The sequence below is a fragment of the Oncorhynchus kisutch genome, linkage group LG15 (genome assembly GCF_002021735.2).
Source record: "Oncorhynchus kisutch isolate 150728-3 linkage group LG15, Okis_V2, whole genome shotgun sequence".
Taxonomy (NCBI): Eukaryota; Metazoa; Chordata; class Actinopteri; order Salmoniformes; family Salmonidae; genus Oncorhynchus; species Oncorhynchus kisutch.
The window spans coordinates 57802176-57821578 of NC_034188.2; the positions used below are offsets into that span (position 1 = coordinate 57802176).

The following is a 19403-nucleotide window of genomic DNA, read 5'->3' on the forward strand; positions in this document are numbered from 1 at the left end:
GAGGAGAAAAGAGGGATATTAGACTGGGCTTCAACACAACCAATTATACACAATCGCTATTTCTGCCATAGTGCCTCTGCGTAATCACGTTGAGACACACATACGCACCTTCGTCCTCCTCCCCCCAGCCCTCGGCCACCCCGGCCAGCTCGTAGTGCTTCTTCCTTAGCTCCCCTAGACGCTCTCGCTCCTTCTGCAGCTTTGTCTCCAGCTCTAGAACAGAAACCTGACAACCCACACAAAAACAAGGTTTACTTAGACCTGTAACACACACACACAGCCACCCCACATTGCTCTTACCTGTGAGTCCATCTCCTGCCTCTTGATCTGAGTGAGGGTCATACTGGAGAAATCCATGGTGTCTGAAGCACACAGTCATAGGAGGGAGAGAAATGGAGAAAGGAGAGATGGAGAAAAGGGAGGGACATATGAAGAGAAAGGAAGATAAAGGAGAGAGAAAGAAATTCAGCATTCGCTCACAAAACATTCAGTCACAATACATCTCACGTTGATCGCTCACTGTGTAAATCCACGGTCACACTACTGTTAATCCACTCACCTTTCTCCTCGATCTGGGACTTCCCGGACTTGGTGGAGGCTACAACCCCGGCGGTGGCCTGTGTGACCCCTTTGGATGCCAGCTTCAGACGGCCCAGGTTGGCGTTATCTTTGTCTGCCTTCACCTGCCCAACAGACCAGAGAGTGGATGGGTCACCAACGGGAATGGGTCACAGGTGTGTCTTAAACACATGTAGAGATATGGTTGACACACTGAGTGATGAGACAGATCTAACTTGGCATGTGTAGATCCGGTTGTGAGTGAGTGTCTCAGGCTTGCACGCACAAGCACAGAGTTTCAGTTACCACAAATCATCACATATAAAGAAGTACCGTCTCACCTTGGATGCGGCCACCAGCTGTGCAGTGCTGGCTGCGATCTCATGCGAACACACCATCAGCTCTTCATACTTGCCCTTGCCCTGCACCACCAGGTCTGCTGCATCTCTATGGGATATATTACGCAAAGCATTATGGGTACTGTAGTGCATCATGCTACGAGTTCAACGGTTATAGGCTATACAACATGGGGTGGAGTTTTTTTTCTGGTCAGGTCATGTAGTCAGGAAAATCTTCTGGCCTAAATGAGTGTATTCCAGAACACGATGGTGTTGTGGAGAGGTAACAACACTGCTGTAATACAAGGTTAAGTTAGAAGAGAAAGGGTGATACTACTTACACCATGACTGTGGCGCCCCAGCCCACGGCTTTGGAGGCTGAGATCAGGCCTTCCGTCCAGCGAGAGTTCTTGACATAGAAATCCTTCATGGATGCTGCCCCCTGGTGGAATATAAGATTATATTGGAATATACACTGAGTATACAAAGCATTAGAAACACCTGCTCTTTCCACAACAGACTGACCAGGTGAAAGCTATGATCCCTTATCGATGTCACTTGTTAAATCCACTTCAATCAGAGTAGATGAAGGGGAGGAGACAGGTTAAAGAAGGATTGTTAAGTCTTGAGACATGGATTGTGTCTGTGTGCCAGAGGGTGAGTGGGAAAGACAAAAGATGTAAGGACCTTTGAAGGGGGTATGGTAGTAGGGGCCTTTGAAGGGGGTATGGTAGTAGGGGCCTTTGAAGGGGGTATGGTAGTAGGGGCCTTTGAAGGGGGTATGGTAGTAGGGGCCTTTGAAGGGGGTATGGTAGTAGGGGCCTTTGAAGGGGGTATGGTAGTAGGGGCCTTTGAAGGGGGTATGGTAGTAGGGGCCTTTGAAGGGGGTATGGTAGTAGGGGCCTTTGAAGGGGGTATGGTAGTAGGGGCCTTTGAAGGGGGTATGGTAGTAGGGGCCTTTGAAGGGTGTATGGTAGTAGGGGCCTTTGAAGGGTGTATGGTAGTAGGGGCCTTTGAAGGGGGTATGGTAGTAGGGGCCTTTGAACGGGGTATGGTAGTAGGGGCCTTTGAACGGGGTATGGTAGTAGGGGCCTTTGAAGGGGGTATGGTAGTAGGGGCCTTTGAAGGGGGTATGGTAGTAGGGGCCTTTGAAGGGGGTATGGTAATAGGGGCCTTTGAAGGGGGTATGGTAATAGGGGCCTTTGAAGGGTGTATGGTAGTAGGGGCCTTTGAAGAGGGTATGGTAGTAGGGGCCTTTGAAGGGGGTATGGTAGTAGGGGCCTTTGAAGGGGGTATGGTAGTAGGGGCCTTTGAAGGGGGTATGGTAGTAGGGGCCTTTGAAGGGGGTATGGTAGTAGGGGCCTTTGAAGGGTGTATGGTAGTAGGGGCCTTTGAAGAGGGTATGGTAGTAGGGGCCTTTGAAGGGGGTATGGTAGTAGGGGCCTTTGAACGGGGTATGGTAGTAGGGGCCTTTGAAGGGGGTATGGTAGTAGGGGCCTTTGAAGGGGGTATGGTAGTAGGGGCCTTTGAAGAGGGTATGGTAGTAGGGGCCTTTGAAGAGGGTATGGTAGTAGGGGCCTTTGAAGGGGGTATGGTAGTAGGGGCCTTTGAAGGGGGTATGGTAGTAGGGGCCTTTGAATGGGGTATGGTAGTAGGGGCCTTTGAAGAGGGTATGGTAGTAGGGGCCTTTGAACGGGGTATGGTAGTAGGGGCCTTTGAACGGGGTATGGTAGTAGGGGCCTTTGAACGGGGTATGGTAGTAGGGGCCTTTGAACGGGGTATGGTAGTAGGGGCCTTTGAACGGGGTATGGTAGTAGGGGCCTTTGAACGGGGTATGGTAGTAGGGGCCTTTGAAGAGGGTATGGTAGTAGGGGCCTTTGAAGGGGGTATGGTAGTAGGGGCCTTTGAACGGGGTATGGTAGTAGGGGCCTTTGAACGGGGTATGGTAGTAGGGACCTTTGAAGGGGGTATGGTAGTAGGGGCCTTTGAACGGGGTATGGTAGTAGGGGCCTTTGAAGGGGGTATGGTAGTAGGGGCCTTTGAACGGGGTATGGTAGTAGGGGCCTTTGAACGGGGTATGGTAGTAGGGGCCTTTGAACGGGGTATGGTAGTAGGGGCCTTTGAACGGGGTATGGTAGTAGGGGCCTTTGAACGGGGTATGGTAGCAGGGGCCTTTGAACGGGGTATGGTAGTAGGGGCCTTTGAACGGGGTATGGTAGTAGGGGCCTTTGAACGGGGTATGGTAGTAGGGGCCTTTGAAGGGGGTATGGTAGTAGAGGCCTTTGAAGGGGGTATGGTAGTAGGGGCCTTTGAAGGGGGTATGGTAGTAGGGGCCTTTGAAGGGGGTATGGTAGTAGGGGCCTTTGAACGGGGTATGGTAGTAGGGGCCTTTGAAGGGTGTATGGTAGTAGGGGCCTTTGAAGGGGGTATGGTAGTAGGGGCCTTTGAAGGGGGTATGGTAGTAGGGGCCTTTGAAGAAGGTATGGTAGTAGGGGCCTTTGAAGGGGGTTTGGTAGTAGGGGCCTTTGAACGGGGTATGGTAGTAGGGGCCTTTGAAGAGGGTATGGTAGTAGGGGCCTTTGAAGGGGGTATGGTAGTAGGGGCCTTTGAACGGGGTATGGTAGTAGGGGCCTTTGAACGGGGTATGGTAGTAGGGGCCTTTGAACGGGGTATGGTAGTAGGGACCAGGCGCACAGGTTTGAGCCATAACACCTTGGAGAAGAAAAAAAGCTTGAGGCATGGAATGCATAGATGGAACATGTCGGCCATATCTTTAGTGTACAATATGACGTTTCCCCCTCCACGTCAAGTGATAGTGGGAGCACTGAGCAGAAGCTACATTGGCAGCAGAGAAGGCAGCAGCTACATAAAACAAAATACAGCACATGCACATAAATGGCCATATCAATCGCCCCGGCAAGTCAGGTTCCAGGAAGGCCGGAACAGCAGCCACTCCGTATATTATATTATTATGCACATATGATAGGTTTCTGTTTCTCACTCTGCCACTCTCCACAATGTCCCTTTGCAGATCTTTGGAAGACAGCACGAGCACTTTGATGGCCTGCATCAGGTCTGTACAGGAGGCCAGGATCCTATGTGGGGCGATAGAGGACACATTCGTTCAGCATCTCCACTGCGCAACACATCTTGATATGTTTCACTCATTTGAAAGTTATGCGATTCTCAAAGCCAGGGTTGTGTTCATTAGGGCATGCGATGAAAACGATGTAAAAGGGGATGAAAAAAAATGTGCTTTCTTACTGGACATGTTCAGGGAGTCCCTCCCTGTTTCAGTCCGTTTTCTTCCATTCGGTGCCTAATGAACACAACCCAGGAGTTGGAGACTCACCTCTCGTTGACCTCCATCTTCACCCCTGTGTCGACAGCACGCGATTTGTTGAGCATGTCCTGTCAATAGTATACAATAGAGGAAATTAGACACCTTTTGGTTGGTACTACTGTAAAATGAAACCAGAGGATTCTTTTCCCATACACATTTCTGTTTTAGTTTGGGTCTTCCTTGGTTCACACACACACACACACACACACACACCCCCATACACACGTTGAGCTGGTTACCTCTATCCTGGCAGCTGCTGACTCCACAGCGGCCGATGTGGCGGCCATTTCCTGCTCCACCAGATCTCCCAGCTCCCCTTGCTGCAGCTCCAGACCCCGAGGACGCAGTTTCTACAGACCAGAGAGAGGGAGATAGGAGAAAAAGAGAGGTGGCATTGGATGTTGTTTTTAATGGTCCCCCTAGATGCTGTCAGTTTGACATTTCGGCAAAATGTTTTTAAAGGACATAGGTCAGTTCCCTCTCCCTCTCCCTGTGCCCAAGTTCAACTTCTATCATAAGCAGGGTTGTGACCTCCCCTCCACGGGTCACATACTTCGTTGAAAGGATAAGAGGCACTGAGACTCATCTTATCATGATGACATCCCCTGGTTTAAATGTGCACAAATAGGCATTATGAGGAAGTTGAGGTTCTCAGAATGATTGCAGGGTGTGGACTTTTGGTAAATTTAGTACATTTAGTAGACCTAGAGTACCAGTCAAAAGTTTGGACACACCTACCCATTCAAGGGTTTTTATTATTTTCTACATTGTAGAATAATAGTTCAAACATAAAAACTAGGAAATAACACCTATGGAATCATGTAGTGACCAAAAACGTGTTAAACAAAACAAAATTGTTTTGATAGTCCCACTAAGTGCAAACCAGATGGATGGCGTATCGCTGCAGAATGCTGTGGTAGCCATGCTGGTTAAGTGTGCCTTGAGTTCTAAATAAATCCGACAGTGTCACTAGCAAAGCACCATCACACAAAGCACCATTACACAAAGCACCATCACACATCCTCCAAGCTTCACGGTGGGAACCACACATGCAGAGATCATCCATTCACCTACTCTACTTCTCGCAAAGACACGGCGTTTGGAACCAAAAATTTGAACTCATCAGACCAAAGGACAGATTTTCACCGGTCTAATGTTCATTGCTCGTGTTTCTTGGCCCAAGCATGTCTCTTCTTCTTATTGGTGTGCTTTAGTCGTGGTTTCTTTGCAACAATTCAACCATGAAGGCCTGATTCATGCAATCTCCTCTGAACAGTTGATGTTGCAATGTGTCTGATACTTGAACTCTGAAGCATTTATTTGGGCTGCAATTTCTGAGGCTGGTAACTAAAATAATCCTCTGCAGCAGAGGTAACTCTGGGTCTTCCTTTCCTGTGGCGGTCCTCAGGAGAGTGCTTGATGGTTTTTGCGACTACACTTTCAGAGTCCGGATTGACTGACCTTCATGTCTTAAAGTCATTTCTATTTGCTTATTTGTGCTGTTCTTGCCATAATATGGACTTGGTCTTTTACCAAATAGGGCTATCTTCTGTATACCACCCCTACCTTGTCACAACACAAAAAATTGGTTCAAATGCATTAAGAAGGAAAGAAATTCCACAAATTAACTTTTAAGAAGGCACACCTGTCAATTGAAATGCATTCCAGGTGATTACCTCATGAAGCTGGTTGAGAGGATGCCAAGAGTGTGTAAAGCAGTCATCAAAGCAAAGGATGGCTACTTTGAATAATCTCAAATATACAATATAACACTTTTTTGGTTACTACATGATTCCATATGTGTTATTTCATAGTTCTGATGTCTTCACTACTATTCTACAATGTAGAAAATAGTACAAATAAAGAGAAACCATTGAATGAGTATGTACTCAGGACTGGTACTGTAGGTAACAGGAGTTTGCAGGTCAGGTATGTCACAACCGTGTCAGTGAATTTCACAACCAGAGAGTGGCAGGCCAGAGAGTGGACAGCAGCACTAATTCTTCACATAAAGCTTTATATCATAACACTTCCAAGTGGCATGGCAAACAAGAGCCCATGTCTAAGACATAAAACAAACGCCGGTGGACACCAGTCACCAACAAATGCTGGGACATAACCAGTGGTCTATTGACATTTCTTTAGGTGCCGGATCGCAAAATAAATGTATTATGATTTCTCAATCAAAGTTTGTACTGCAGTAGATCATTGAATAATACCATATTAAAATATGCATAAATGCATCCTCTATGAAACATCTGCCTATGCCTACACATATTGGCTCAAATAAATATTCACAAATATCAAATCAGATCTCAATCAGTTTCGTGGGAATATGCATTTAGATCTACTTGAATGTTGTAACTAACTTCTGTTTGAACAAATTTAACGTGCACCCCATTATTACCAAGACAATAAACATGGGAGTTTGCTCCTCATCCCCATAACTGATTGAGTAAGTACGGTTGGGACATACCCAAATTCTTCCATAAAATGGTGAGTTGGGGACCAGATCTGCACTCCTAATCATCCAGATTCCAGCTAAGATTCAAGCTACACCAACGTTCACCATGGACAGAAAAGGCCTGGTCTGCTCTGTCCTCCAGTTGCTGTCCCTGGTCCAAGTCTCTTCAACCCTAGACCCACTCCAATTTGCATACCGCCCTAACAGATCCACAGATGATGCAATCTCTATTGCACTCCACACTGCCCTTTCCCACCTGGACAAAAGGAACACCTATGTGAGAATGCTATTCATTGACTACAGCTCAGCGTTCAACACCATAGTGCCCTCAAAGCTCATCACTAAGCTAAGAACTCATCACTAACCCTGGGATTTAAACACCTCCCTCTGCAACTGGATCCTGGACTTCCTAAACAGGCCACCCCAGGTGGTAAGGGTAAATAACAACACATCCGCCACGCTGATCCTCAACACAGGGGCCCGTGCTCATTCCCCTTCTGTATTCCCTGTTCACTCATGACTACAAGGCCAGACACGACTCCAACACCATCATTAAGTTTGCCGATGACACAACAGTGATAGGCCTGATCACTGACAATGACGAGACAGCCTATAAGGAGGAGGTTAGAGACCTGGTCGTGTGGTGCCCTGACAACAACCTCTCCCTCAATGTGATCAAGACAAAGGAGATTATTGTGGACTACAAGAAAAGGAGGACCGAGCACACCCCCATTCTCATTGACGGGGCTGTAGTGGAGCAGGTTGAGAGCTTCAAGTTCCTTGGTGTCCACATCACCAACAAACTAACGTGAAGAGGGCATGACAAAACCAATTTCCCCTCAGGAGACTGAAAAGATTTGGCCTGGGTCCTCAGATCCTCAAAAGGTTCTACAGCTACACCATTGAGAGCATCCTGCCTGGTATGGCAAATGCTCGGCCTCCGACCGCAAGGCACTACAGAGGGTAGTGCGCGTACGTCCCAGCACATCACTGGGGCCAAGCTTCGACCCATCCAGGACCTCTATACCAGGCATTGTCAGAGGAAGGCACTAAAAATTGTCAAAGACTCGAGCCACCCTAGTCATAGACCGTTTTCTCTGCTACTGTAACAGTCTTGCTTCCGTCCCTCTCCTCGCCCCAACCTGGGCTCTGCACACATCCCAGACTAATGCCCACCTCCTCTTTTACACCGCTGCTACTCTGTTATTATCTATGCATAGTCACTTTAATAACTGTCTACATGTACATATTACCTCAACTAACCGGTGCCCCTGTACTGGCACCCCCTGTATATAGTCTCACTATTGTTATTTTACTGCAGCTCTTTAATTACCTGCTCCTTTTATTTATTAATCCTATTTTGTTAAACTGCATTGTTGGATAGGAGCTTGTAAGTAAACGTTTCACTGTGAGACCTACACTTGTTGTATTCGGCGCATGTGACAAATAAAATGTCATTTGATTCAACACACGCGCTGCACTATGGCTTCCATTACTTTGGGAACACCGAGGGGCTACTCCCAGAAAATGATCGGGCCACTCGACTCTACTTTGCAGTGGGCAGCCTCAATCCAGAAATCAACCCCGATGCTAGAACCCTGCCAAATGACGCCGTTTGTGATAACACACAACCCTTTACTGCAGAGAAGAACATGGATCGGATCATTGTCACGATCGCCTATGACCCGCGTCGTGTAAGATGTCTCGGTTGTGGAAGACGTGTACATAACGCAGCACCAACCGCCAGGGATACCTACAAGATCAGTGTCGGCCTCTTGAGAGAGATACGCAGTAAGAGATATCGCAGCTTTTAAGCAAGAGGTAGGTTGTTGATAGACACCAGGGCTGAAAGTAGATTGACATTCTTGCAAGTAGGCATAGTACAGAATCTTTTGAACATGTAGTCAACTTGTGATTGTTCTTTTTTGATTGTGATTCTTCTTCTCATGAGATGCCAAGTGTTTACTAACAGCCTTGTTGTCTTTTTCTAGTTCACTTTGAGATAAAAATGGACATGTAGTCTATTCTAGTTTATACATGAATCCCTTCATCCCTGCAGCCTGACTGAGGTTTTTCAATGGTTCTGTATCATTAGTATGAACGTTAACCTGGGCACTGCATAGTAGAAAATGTATGTTTTTCTCCTCCTCCTTTTAAATCGGCTAGTAATGGTATAAAAATCAAATGTTTTTATGTTTTTATGAGCAAATTACTGTAATTTGCACTTAAACTGTACTATATACACATATTTACTCTTAAGAATAAAGCAGCAACAATACTTGTATGACCATAAAGACTGGGCTGACCTCTGCGGTGGCCAGGATGCCATCCAGTGCTGCCCTCAGCATGGCGCCATCTGCCGTTGCCAGGCTTTCCTGCTCCTTCATCTGACCCAGCAGGGACAGGGCCTCGGCCCCACATGCCTTCACACTGTCTGACAACGCTGTGGGGGGGAGATACAGACACAGTATGGAGACTTAGAGGAAGTGGGTGGCTAACCGCTAGCCTGGTCTCTGATCTGTTTGTGCAGTCTTCCCAACGCCGATGGTCATTGTCACCCGGTGGCAGGCAGCACAAACAGATCGGGGACCAGGCTAGGCTATCGTTGCGTCTGTGCATTATCAGTACTTCTCTAACAGATGTATATAGGGATGTAGAGATTATTTTATTTTATATTAGACATGGCTCAAATCAAACTTTATTTAAAAATCATGGAACATTCCTGTCCTGGATGTGAGAGTACACATTTCAGTTGAAAAGACAGAGGGACAGCTCACACTCACCGTCCGCTTGCTCCACTGGCACCATGTGAGAGGTGGCACTGCCCTGAACAATGGTGTCCCCCACCAGGTGGGCAAGATGGGTCACTGCCCGCACCAGCTCCGACACACCTGGAGAACCAAGGGTCAAAGGTCAAACTACTATAAAGCCTAAACACAATAAACAGGATATGCTACTTTAATTTTCAAGTACTTGAAGGCTGTAATGCTGAAAACCCCAGTATTTTAGCTATAAAGAAGCACTTTACTATCAACCTTCACTGTCCAAAGAGAATAATGAATACCTGCAACATATTCAATTATATTCAAATAGATTTACTTTCTTCTATTGGGAAGAAATCAAATAAGACAATAGAAATCTAGATCTTTCATGTGGGCAAGAAACTGAAAAAGGAACTTTTCTTCAAATAATATACATGTGTACCAGTCAAAAGTTTGGACACACCCTCTCATTCAAGAGTTTTCTTTATCTTTACTGCACAGCGGCCGTCGGTGAAAGTAACGTTTTTTGGTTGCCTTTTGACCTTGTTCTGCTACACAAGAACAACAGCAGCTTCGATGGGTGCCTGAAAGTAGGCGGTGATGACACAAAGCTGACTAGGGGAGTAAGTTCTGAGTCTGACCTGTGTTGTCTGCCAGGTAGCCGTCTCTGGCAGAGTGAAGTCTGTCCATACAGTCCAGAGAGGCCTGACACCTGGACGCCAGGTAGTCTACACACAACGAGGGTACACAGTGAGGGGGGAGGCATCTTCCACCATACAAACAAACATGCACACTATTATGAGGGGACATCATCCTACATCACACCCTGGAACAAGTAAATTGAGGCATCACACACACATCCAGCATGGGTTTCACAATGTGGCATCATCTCAGACGGTCGGATGGACAGACAGTTGGTTGGAGAAGAGGTTGGAGAAGGTTAGGGTCTGACCTGCAGAGCTGGTGCAGCTGATGTGTGCTGGGTCATCAAGCTGGGCCAGTGAGTCCTGGACTATCCTCTCTGCCTCCTCCACAGTCCCCTGTAGGGCGGACCAGCGTGCTGCCACCAGCTGGCTCTCCAGGGCCTGCTCCCTGCTCTCCTATCCACATAGGGTCAGTGAGAGAATCAGATATCACACACACACACACACACACACACTCACTGAGAGGCTGACACACAGGGGCACATGCACACAAACAGCTGCCACACACCTTCTCATTGAGTTGGTTCTGTAGGGCTTCGGCAGTCTTCACGCCGCTCTCCCTCTCACTGGCCAGGCTGCTCTGAACACGCTCAAGCTCCTCCCCCAGGCCTGCAAGCTCCTCCTCTTTCTTCGACAAGGATTCCACCAGCTCCACCTTCTCCGATTCCACAGTCGAGAGCTGAGAACTGAGCTCCTCACTCGACTGAGACGGAGAGAGAGAAAGTGAGTGAGGGGGGAGAGACGTACAGAGAGAAAGTGAGTGGGGGGGAGAGAAAATGAGTGAGAGAGAGAAGAGGAGAACGTGAGTGTGACACACATACACAGTATTTTAGGATCGTACATATCTCCGTTTCCCTGCTGAACTGAACGACAAGGCTCACACACTATACACTCCTAATACCACCTTTTAAAAGACAACGCCCTAAGTGCTATGAGATGTGGAAATGACAACAGCCATTCTTCTACTCTCCCTCGCCTGTTTGTGGGCCCCCTTCTGAGCATGTGAACAAGAACATGAACGAGAGACGGGAAGAAAGAGTTTGTAAGTGAGATGTGTGACAAAGTGACAGAGCATGTGTGTGAGGACAGGAGGGAGTGGACGTGAGAGAGAAGGAGAAGGGGCGAGAGAGAAGTTGATTCAGAAATAGGGGTTGACAGGAGTGGGAGAGTGGAGAGAGGGATGGGCGATATAGAGGAGGAATGGTAATTGGACATTCATGGCCTGGTAGGACTACACAGTGTCGAGTTTACGCAGAGATCGAGGTCTGCACCGACGCTCCACACAACCCTCTCCACACACAATTTCATACACGCACACAGGCACCGTACACAGACAGAGATGGGTCGAAGAGTAACATGGAGTTGTGGAATGTAAAGACAGAAAACAAAGACAATTTGAAGGTGTCAGGGTGAGTTCAAGTGGGGTAGAGTGGAGAGGAGGAATGTACTGTTGGGTGAGTGTTTAGGGTGGAGAGGATATGAGGAGTGTACAGTTGGGTAGAGGACGCAAGGGTGTTTTAGGTTAGAAAGTTGGCTACCTGTTGAGACGAGGCCATGGTGCTTTTCAGGGTGTCTAGCGCCGCCCTGCTGGAGATCAGCTCTCTCTGCAGCTCCTGCAGCTGCTCCACCTGTTCCTGCTCCTGAAGGGAGACAGGGGCAGGAGAGAGAGAGTGGCGGGGGAGAGAACAGAGAGAGATGTGGGAGGACAAAAGAGAGAACGAAACAGAGACGCATGTTATTTGCTAGGTCTCCATCTCTCTACCTCCGTCTATTCTATCTCTCTAAATCCCACATGTACAGCAAGGCATCTCAGTTAAACAATTAAATGATCAGAGACAGACGGAGAAAGTTGAAAATGTACTGTAGTATGAAGGAGTGAAGTATATTACATTTGAAGTCCTCTGTGTCCAAGAAAGTGAGAGAGGGAGAGAGAGAGAGGGAAAAAGGGGAGAGATGGGGGGGGTGGGGGAGAGAGAAAACAGAAAGAGGTGATACATACTGTAAACACACAGTATTTCAGGAGAGTGTGCATCCCTGTGGGAGTGTGTGTCTCGCCCTCACCCGTCTCTCCGCGGCCTCCTTGGCAGCCTTGACCTTCTCCTGCATCTCTCTCCTCACGCTGTCCATCTCGTCCTCAACCGCCCGCGCCACCGTCATCTGACGAGTCACCTCCGCATTCTGAAGCCACCAACAGAAACAGACGGTTTTAGGTGAGGGAAGAGTTTTTAGAATTGTAAACAAGAAATGTGGAATAAATGTGTGAGCATTGCTGCTAGAAGTGTCTTTCCAAGGGGAAGGGAGCTAAACGGGACTGGCTGAGAGGGGTAGGAGCAAGCCTGCACCATGATTCTGAGGGGTGAGGTTCTTCGATCGTAAGGGGTCTGGATGGGCCTACCTTCCTCAGCAGGTCAGCGTGACTCTGCACCAGCTCTGTGTACTTCTCCTTCAGCTTGACGTAGCGCTGCTCGTTGGCCACCGCTTTTCCTGAGACACACGGACAGACAGAGCTGTTATTGTCACAACAGTCAGATGGCTGAATCCTGACTTGAGATATGCACACGTAATTCAAAAATTTATGTAGGCATTGATATCAGCTGAAGGTGCAGTAAGAAGATATTTGAGTGACTCATGTAAATCTTGAGGCCTGGGGTTGTCTGGCGGGCTGTCCCTGGACTCACTCTCGATCTCGGTGAGGCTTCGCTGCTCTTTCTCCGTGTCCTCTTTGACCCGGCGCAGGTCGTCAAGCTCCGCCCGCAGGAACTCGCCCTCTCCCAACGCCTGCATCCTCAGGTGGCTCTGCTCTGCTAGCTCTGCCTCCAACTCATCGACACGCCCCCGCAGCGCCTGGCGCAGACGCCCACTCTGAGAGAGAGAGAGAAAGAGAGAGAGAGACAGAAAGAAAGAGAGGAGGGAGAGCGTGTTCTGGTTCAACAGTATGTAAACACACTGCCTCAGAAGTTCAGGCATTATGGAGAATTGCCTCTGTAGTGGTTCAAGTGCCTCATTAAACCTCCCCCTCCCCCCTCCTCACCTCCAATCTGAAGGACTCCAGTTCCTCCCTGAGGGCCTGGATCTCCCGTGTCAGCTGCTCGATCAGGCGGTCCCTAATGGAAACAGGACAGGACAAGGTCGTGTTCATTAGGCACCAAATAGAGGAAAACAGTCCGAAACAGGGAGAGAAATGGCTGGATGTGGCCAAAGACAAAAGCGTATTTTCGGTTTTCCATTGCAAAATGTTCTGGGACGGAAAGCTGCAGGGTTTTCAATGCCTCTGAATACCTCTATTGGAGGTCAGTGTGGTCTGAATTGTGTTACAATCTATACAGACCAAGGATATCCTACAAATGTCAAATTCGCTCATCCAGAGTGCAGCAGTTTGGTTCTGGTGTCTTACTTGTCGTCCTTGTGCATCCCGTTCTGACTGTTGAAATTGAATGGGTCCGTGGCGGCGGACGTGCCAAAGAGGTCGTCGAACCTGGGTTCTACCACAGCAGCCTAGTCGGAACCAACACAGCAAGACAGAGACAGACAGTCGTTCCACAGGCTTTAGGTTTCATTAGGTTCAGTTGACAGACACAGAACTACTAAGACAGAGCACAGGAAGGGCACCATCTGTAACATGGCATATTTTGTGAAGAAAATGCATTCCGTGAGTCAGCTAGTGCACGAAATTCATCTTTCACACACAATAAGGCATGTTACAAACGGCGCCCCATAAGACAGCAGTAATGGGACATGTTCAGATGGGCTACCGGCTGGGCGGGGATGTCGGTATCCACCAGGTCCTCTGTCACCAGGTCCACCATGTGTTCCGTCTCGGGGGAGGACGACTCAGCTGGAATGACTACCACGGGACTGATGTGCTCCGACAACGCCGACGCCCGCAGGAAGTTAGGTGGGTTCTGACAGCAGACAGAGAGAGAGAGAGACAGAGAGAGACAGAGACAGGCAGACAGACAGAGAGACAGAGAGAGCGCGAGCTTAATTAATCAAATTGTATTTGTATAGCACTTAACCCAAGTAGCTGAACAGCAACCTGGGCCTAAATTCCTCAAGAGCAAGCAAGGGCAACAGAGAAAATGGGAGACTATGTTCATGCGTGTGTGTGTGAATGATACAGTATTTACTTGAAAATACACAGCAGAGATCCTGTCTAATCTACAGGCTAGTTCAGGAGGACTCTTACCTCAGGTAACTGTGGGATCTGAATGAGCCTCTTGAAGTACTGCAGGTTACTGGAGCGGTAGAACAGACTCTTCAGCCTAGCAGAGACAACACACACACACACCGATGAAACACTCCACCATCATCACAACTTAGTTAGGTCAGGTGGCGGAGCACTATGACCTCTGGTCAAAACTAGTGCACTACATAGGGAATAGGGTGCCAATTGGGACACGGTCCATGACTTGTGTGTGAACTGACTTCTTGAACTGCTCCTGGAAGCGGTCTCTGTGGCCCTGGAGTGTGTCAGCAGGAAGGCCTGGAACAGACAGACAAACAGTTTTGGAATGTGTGTGTGTATGTGAAACTACTGAGAATGTGAATGTACTACAGAGAGTGTGTGTGTGTACTCAGGTTTTAGGCATTTCCTAAGCCTATGATATGACCAAGAAAATTATGTGAATTATGTGCCCTTGGAATAGCCACAGATTTTCTGGGAAGATCACAGGAAAAACTGTTTGCCTTAGATTAGTAGCCAAGTATGAGGTATTCAGGCTGTCACTCTGCCATTTGTCCAGCGGGGGGCGTGTGTGTTGGACTCACAGGAGTGCAGCTTGAAGAGCAGCTTCACGGTGTAGTCGTACAGGTGGCTGCTGTCCAGGATGACCTGGATCAGGGGAGCCAGGCGACACTGGCCCGCCGCCGTCACCGACACAGACCGCGACATGTCCAGGGAGCTGAACACTGCAAGGGTGGACACGCACATATCAGTGATCATCTCTCTCTCTCACACACACACACACACACACACACACACACACACACACACACACACACACACACACACACAGTGTGTATGGGCACGCAGGTGGTCGGTCAATCAACCAATGAGTATGTACTCCAACAGTCTCTTTCTTCCTCTCTCATTACAGCTCACTTTCAGTCCCTCCATCTCCTTTGCTCTGATGCCAGTCCCTACAGACCCAGTCGTTCCCTCCACACAGAGGTGTAGTTTCCTGTGCAGCCAAACCCTGACACACACACAGTCAGGGCTCTCAGCTCTTGGGTGACGTGATGCTTTAGCCTGCAAAACATCTCTCCTGATGGGAGGCAAAGAGTCTCTGTGTGTGTGTGTGTGTGTATGTGTGTGTGACATGAGGAGACAGGGTAGAAATGAGTCCTACTGAGAGTGTTCAAACGGAGGCAGAAGGGCAGTCATGTTGAGACAAATGGAAGATGAAATATGTGCTTTACTTTGTGAAGAGCTAATAGTGGAAGGGAGACAGGAGAGTACTGTATAGCTGTTTTAATGTCCATGCTAGTACGCTACTTTCAATGAAGCAATGTATTGGGCACACATTCTAGGTGGTATGCTAGTGTGGCTATTGGGACGTAGCCTATGATGCCAAAACCAGGGTCATGTTCATTATGCCTCAAACGGAAGAGAATGGACAAAAACAAAAAAAGGGACTACCTGGACTTAAGAAACGCTCATTTTTGTTTTCGGTTGCAAAATGTTTTCCGTTGTGTGCACGGATGAACATGACCCTGACATATAAAAGCTAGAACCAGGTTGTGTGTGATACGCGCGGTTGCAGATGACATCTATATATAAATATAAAAGAGAAATAGCTTACCACCCAGGAAGAGGTTGAGCTCACACTCCAGGTAGTCCAACATCTCCACTGTCAACTGGAAGCTGTAGTGAGAGGACACACACACACCAAACACACACAAAGGTGTTGGATTGGAGGGTTCACAGCATGTAAAGTGGAGGCATAGCCTACACATCACACATACAGAGGCTGTAAGACCCATGTAGCAATGACCCGGAGTTGGTTTGTATACATATAACAACAGTCATATGCTCTATATGGAGTCTAATAGAGGGCAATAACAAAAATAATTTATAATTTTCTTGTCATGTTCAACACCTGTAATCATAATCAAAGGGAACATTGGGGGTATATTAGAATATGTATCATTATAGATCCAGCCCTCTGTGCTTCAGTGCGAACAACAAAGGCAAGCGACACTCACAAGTTGTTGACGTCGTTTTCTCCCGCCTCATCAAGCTGCCTGTTTGACATCTGAAGGTTGCCAGGGAAACGGGGATTCTGGGGGAGAGAGAAGAACGAGTCATATCAGAAATGGGGCTGAATCTCAATTGTATTTCCGTGATTCCTCGTCTCATCTCGCGTTCCCTCCTTCTCAAAAAGCATCGGAGGAGAAGATTCAAGGTCTTCTGCTACATTGTTCTTTGAGAAGGCGATGAGGAGATAGGACGTGAGGAATCAAGGAAATACAATTGAGATTTACCCTCGGTTTTTCCCAATTCAATAGGCATCTCCATTTAAAAAGGAACAACGACTAAAACCTCCAGAGCAACACCAAGTCTGCTGCCTGCAGTATTTTACCGAGCTTAGCGGTCTATGAACTACTGATTCCTAAAAGGCCATTCGTTTTAGAGACATGTGTCTGTGTGAGGAATACCCCTAGAGAAGGGTATATGAGAGAGAGAGAGAGAGAGAGAGAGAGAGAGAGAGAGAGAGAGAGAGAGAGAGAGAGAGAGAGAGAGAGAAGGGAGACTGGTCTGTCTGTCAGTCAGTCAGTCATACAGGCTGGGGCACTACTCACTTTGACGTGGAACTCCATCTTGGTGATAAGCAGTTTGAGGTAGATGCTGCACAACTTCCCATAGCCTTCACTCAGGTGACCCTGAGAGCAGAGGGGAGCAGATGGTAGAGACACCGGAGAGAGAGACCAGATCAAAGTGAGATAGACATGATCTTCTCCAGAGGCTTGGGAGAGTTCCTAAAGGGATCGCTAGTTGCAGAAGGAATTTTATCATGAAATAAAATGGATCTGCTTCTGCAAAGTCTTACACTGTATGCGTGTGTCAATAGTATGTATGTTTGTGTGTTAGTGGTGTGCGGGTCAGCTCTTTGTTCACCTGCACCCTCTCGTGATTGTGAACCCATCAGCAGAGCTCGACTACGTGATAACGTGAAAATCTGAGGCCCACACCCGACCCTAACCCACCAATATAGAAAATGCATTGTAGGCTACAGTCAAAGACGGCGGAACAATTTTTTGACAGGGGGTGCAAGATTAGTTTTGCCTGATTTTAGATATGTTTCGGCTTATAATTTTTATAATCTATAACTAGATACATGCAGCTTCTCTTCTGTCATTATAAGTTGCCCTAGAAGACAAAAAAATGCTCACCAGAATAATGTCATAAATGGATAGAATGAATGTTTAAATCTAGTTGACGTCAGTAAAGATCTATTTGTCATCTCTGCTTCTTCGCAGAGCAAATATGTTTAGGGACTGGGGAGAAAATGCAATAGCTAAAAATAAAACAAAGACTGCATCAGTTTGACTGGTTGCAAGGAAATAGAAAGCTGTGAAAACAACCCAACATGTTTCTGATAAGATCTGATGCATATTTTATGTGGTTGAAATACTTATCAGCTTTTATGATGCTGATCAGAATCACCTTTATTTGCCAAGTATATTTACACACTCAGAATTTCACTTGTCGATATGGTGCTGCTATTGAAAGACAACATTAAGAGTCAGACAGCTGGTTGAGAGAATGCCAAGAGTGTGCTAAGCTGTCATCAAGGCAAAGGGCGGCTACTTTGAAGAATCTACAATATTTTGATTTGTTTAACACTTTTTTGCTACCTACATGACTCTATGTGTGTTATTTCATAGTTTAAGTCTTCACTATTATTCTAAAATAGTACAAAATAAAGAAAAACCCTGGAATGAGTAAGTGTCCAAACTTTTGACTGGTACTGACCATATATAAAGATATATATCTGTAGAGGTGCTGACTGAACATTTGCATTCTTTCAAGATACTGAAATAAAATATTGTTCTGGATAAATAAAGTATTGTTGCCAACTTGTGACAAATTGTTGCTTACAATTTCACTGTAAGAAATGCTTAATTCTGCAGGAGTTAATATTAAGACTGAGATGTTATTTACCTCCAGTCAGTGTCCAGAGTTCAGTTTCTATTGAACCCATCTGAACAGCAGGCTAGTTCCCTTGACGTGCCAAAGGCCTATTTGAAGGCCTAAGGCGCGCGTACAGTTAGGCCCTAAAGCTTAGGCTTGCTTACACACGAATGCCAGATCGCCTAAAATAATGAAAGAAAACTGTATAATTGTTGCGCAATTTAAGTTTATGTATAATTCTGGTGCAATTCATATCTATAGGTATTATTTTCTCTTTATTCAACCTGACCCCCACACCATTTTTAAATTACCTTAAACCCGCCCGCCAACAGATATAACCACAAGGACTGTGGGTTATGAGTCAACCCACGCATCATGTAGTGTGTGTGTCAAAAACTGAATAGCCAGCTATGAAGTCAATTGCTTCTTCTCGCTTCCCTTTCCTTGGGCCCGCAGTGTGATGTCACAACAGGAAGGAAGCAGTACTGGTCATCAATGTCCCTCTCCCAGAGTCCTAGTATATTTTGTCCCATTAGCAAATACCAAGAGAGACCCAACTAAGTGTACTTCCAGGAAAAGGTGACTAGTCCCTACTACCCCCACCCTCCTACTCACTGAATGCCTGAGCAGTAATCGTTTCTTCCACTTTACTGCTGCAACCCAGAGGCAACTCTTGTTGAAAGGTGGTTATTTCATGTAAAAATAACAGTCAACAGTCCTGAATCAATCATTCACCTGGATGGAAACAGCCCCCACCCCCCCACCCCAAAAAGCAATAGTTTATACACAGTATCACCATTAGGATACCATAACAGCAGCGTTTAGCAGAACCACATTGCTGTGTGTCTGTCACCCATTAGAATGTCGGTCTCTCCGATGGCAACACTGACAGCAGACCGGCATGGACACACCATGCTGATAATAATGATGACATGGTGGTGATGATGATTATGATTTTACTCCCTCAGTCACTGTCCATGACACGTGTGTTCTAAATCACATCATATTCCCTATGGAATGCCAATTGATCTGAGTGCCAGTTATGGTTTTCATATGAACATTTTTGTCTAACAGTTTAATTTAATTTATTATAACGTCTT

The 19403-nt window shown here is 47.0% G+C and overlaps 1 protein-coding gene and 1 non-coding gene across 5 annotated transcripts in view; both read right to left on the minus strand.

The window, feature by feature from the left end:
• The window catches only part of LOC109905574 (huntingtin-interacting protein 1-like), a 51175-nt gene that overhangs the window by 3001 nt on the left and 28771 nt on the right, over positions 1 to 19403 (minus strand). For 2 of the 4 annotated variants that reach the window (XM_020503017.2, XM_020503019.2), the window contains exons 5-31: positions 16971 to 17051; positions 16374 to 16450; positions 15971 to 16032; positions 14937 to 15077; positions 14595 to 14652; positions 14356 to 14431; positions 13922 to 14071; positions 13564 to 13664; positions 13201 to 13273; positions 12848 to 13031; positions 12565 to 12653; positions 12231 to 12347; positions 12059 to 12070; positions 11708 to 11809; positions 10678 to 10872; positions 10418 to 10565; positions 10107 to 10193; positions 9487 to 9594; positions 9010 to 9146; positions 4479 to 4589; positions 4249 to 4307; positions 3898 to 3991; positions 1238 to 1338; positions 900 to 1005; positions 560 to 683; positions 301 to 362; positions 109 to 226 (exon numbers count right to left, since the gene is read on the minus strand). In XM_020503017.2, coding sequence (XP_020358606.1) covers positions 109 to 226; positions 301 to 362; positions 560 to 683; positions 900 to 1005; positions 1238 to 1338; positions 3898 to 3991; positions 4249 to 4307; positions 4479 to 4589; positions 9010 to 9146; positions 9487 to 9594; positions 10107 to 10193; positions 10418 to 10565; positions 10678 to 10872; positions 11708 to 11809; positions 12059 to 12070; positions 12231 to 12347; positions 12565 to 12653; positions 12848 to 13031; positions 13201 to 13273; positions 13564 to 13664; positions 13922 to 14071; positions 14356 to 14431; positions 14595 to 14652; positions 14937 to 15077; positions 15971 to 16032; positions 16374 to 16450; positions 16971 to 17051 — 2773 coding nt within the window. The remainder of the gene's footprint in view (positions 1 to 108; positions 227 to 300; positions 363 to 559; positions 684 to 899; positions 1006 to 1237; positions 1339 to 3897; positions 3992 to 4248; positions 4308 to 4478; positions 4590 to 9009; positions 9147 to 9486; positions 9595 to 10106; positions 10194 to 10417; positions 10566 to 10677; positions 10873 to 11707; positions 11810 to 12058; positions 12071 to 12230; positions 12348 to 12564; positions 12654 to 12847; positions 13032 to 13200; positions 13274 to 13563; positions 13665 to 13921; positions 14072 to 14355; positions 14432 to 14594; positions 14653 to 14936; positions 15078 to 15970; positions 16033 to 16373; positions 16451 to 16970; positions 17052 to 19403) is intronic. The other 2 variants (XM_020503018.2, XM_031790633.1) reach the window with 1 other exon arrangement.
• On the minus strand, positions 9941 to 10053 carry LOC116353740 (small nucleolar RNA SNORA16B/SNORA16A family). Its single transcript, XR_004203237.1, has one exon. It is a non-coding gene; the product is annotated as a small nucleolar RNA SNORA16B/SNORA16A family (small nucleolar RNA).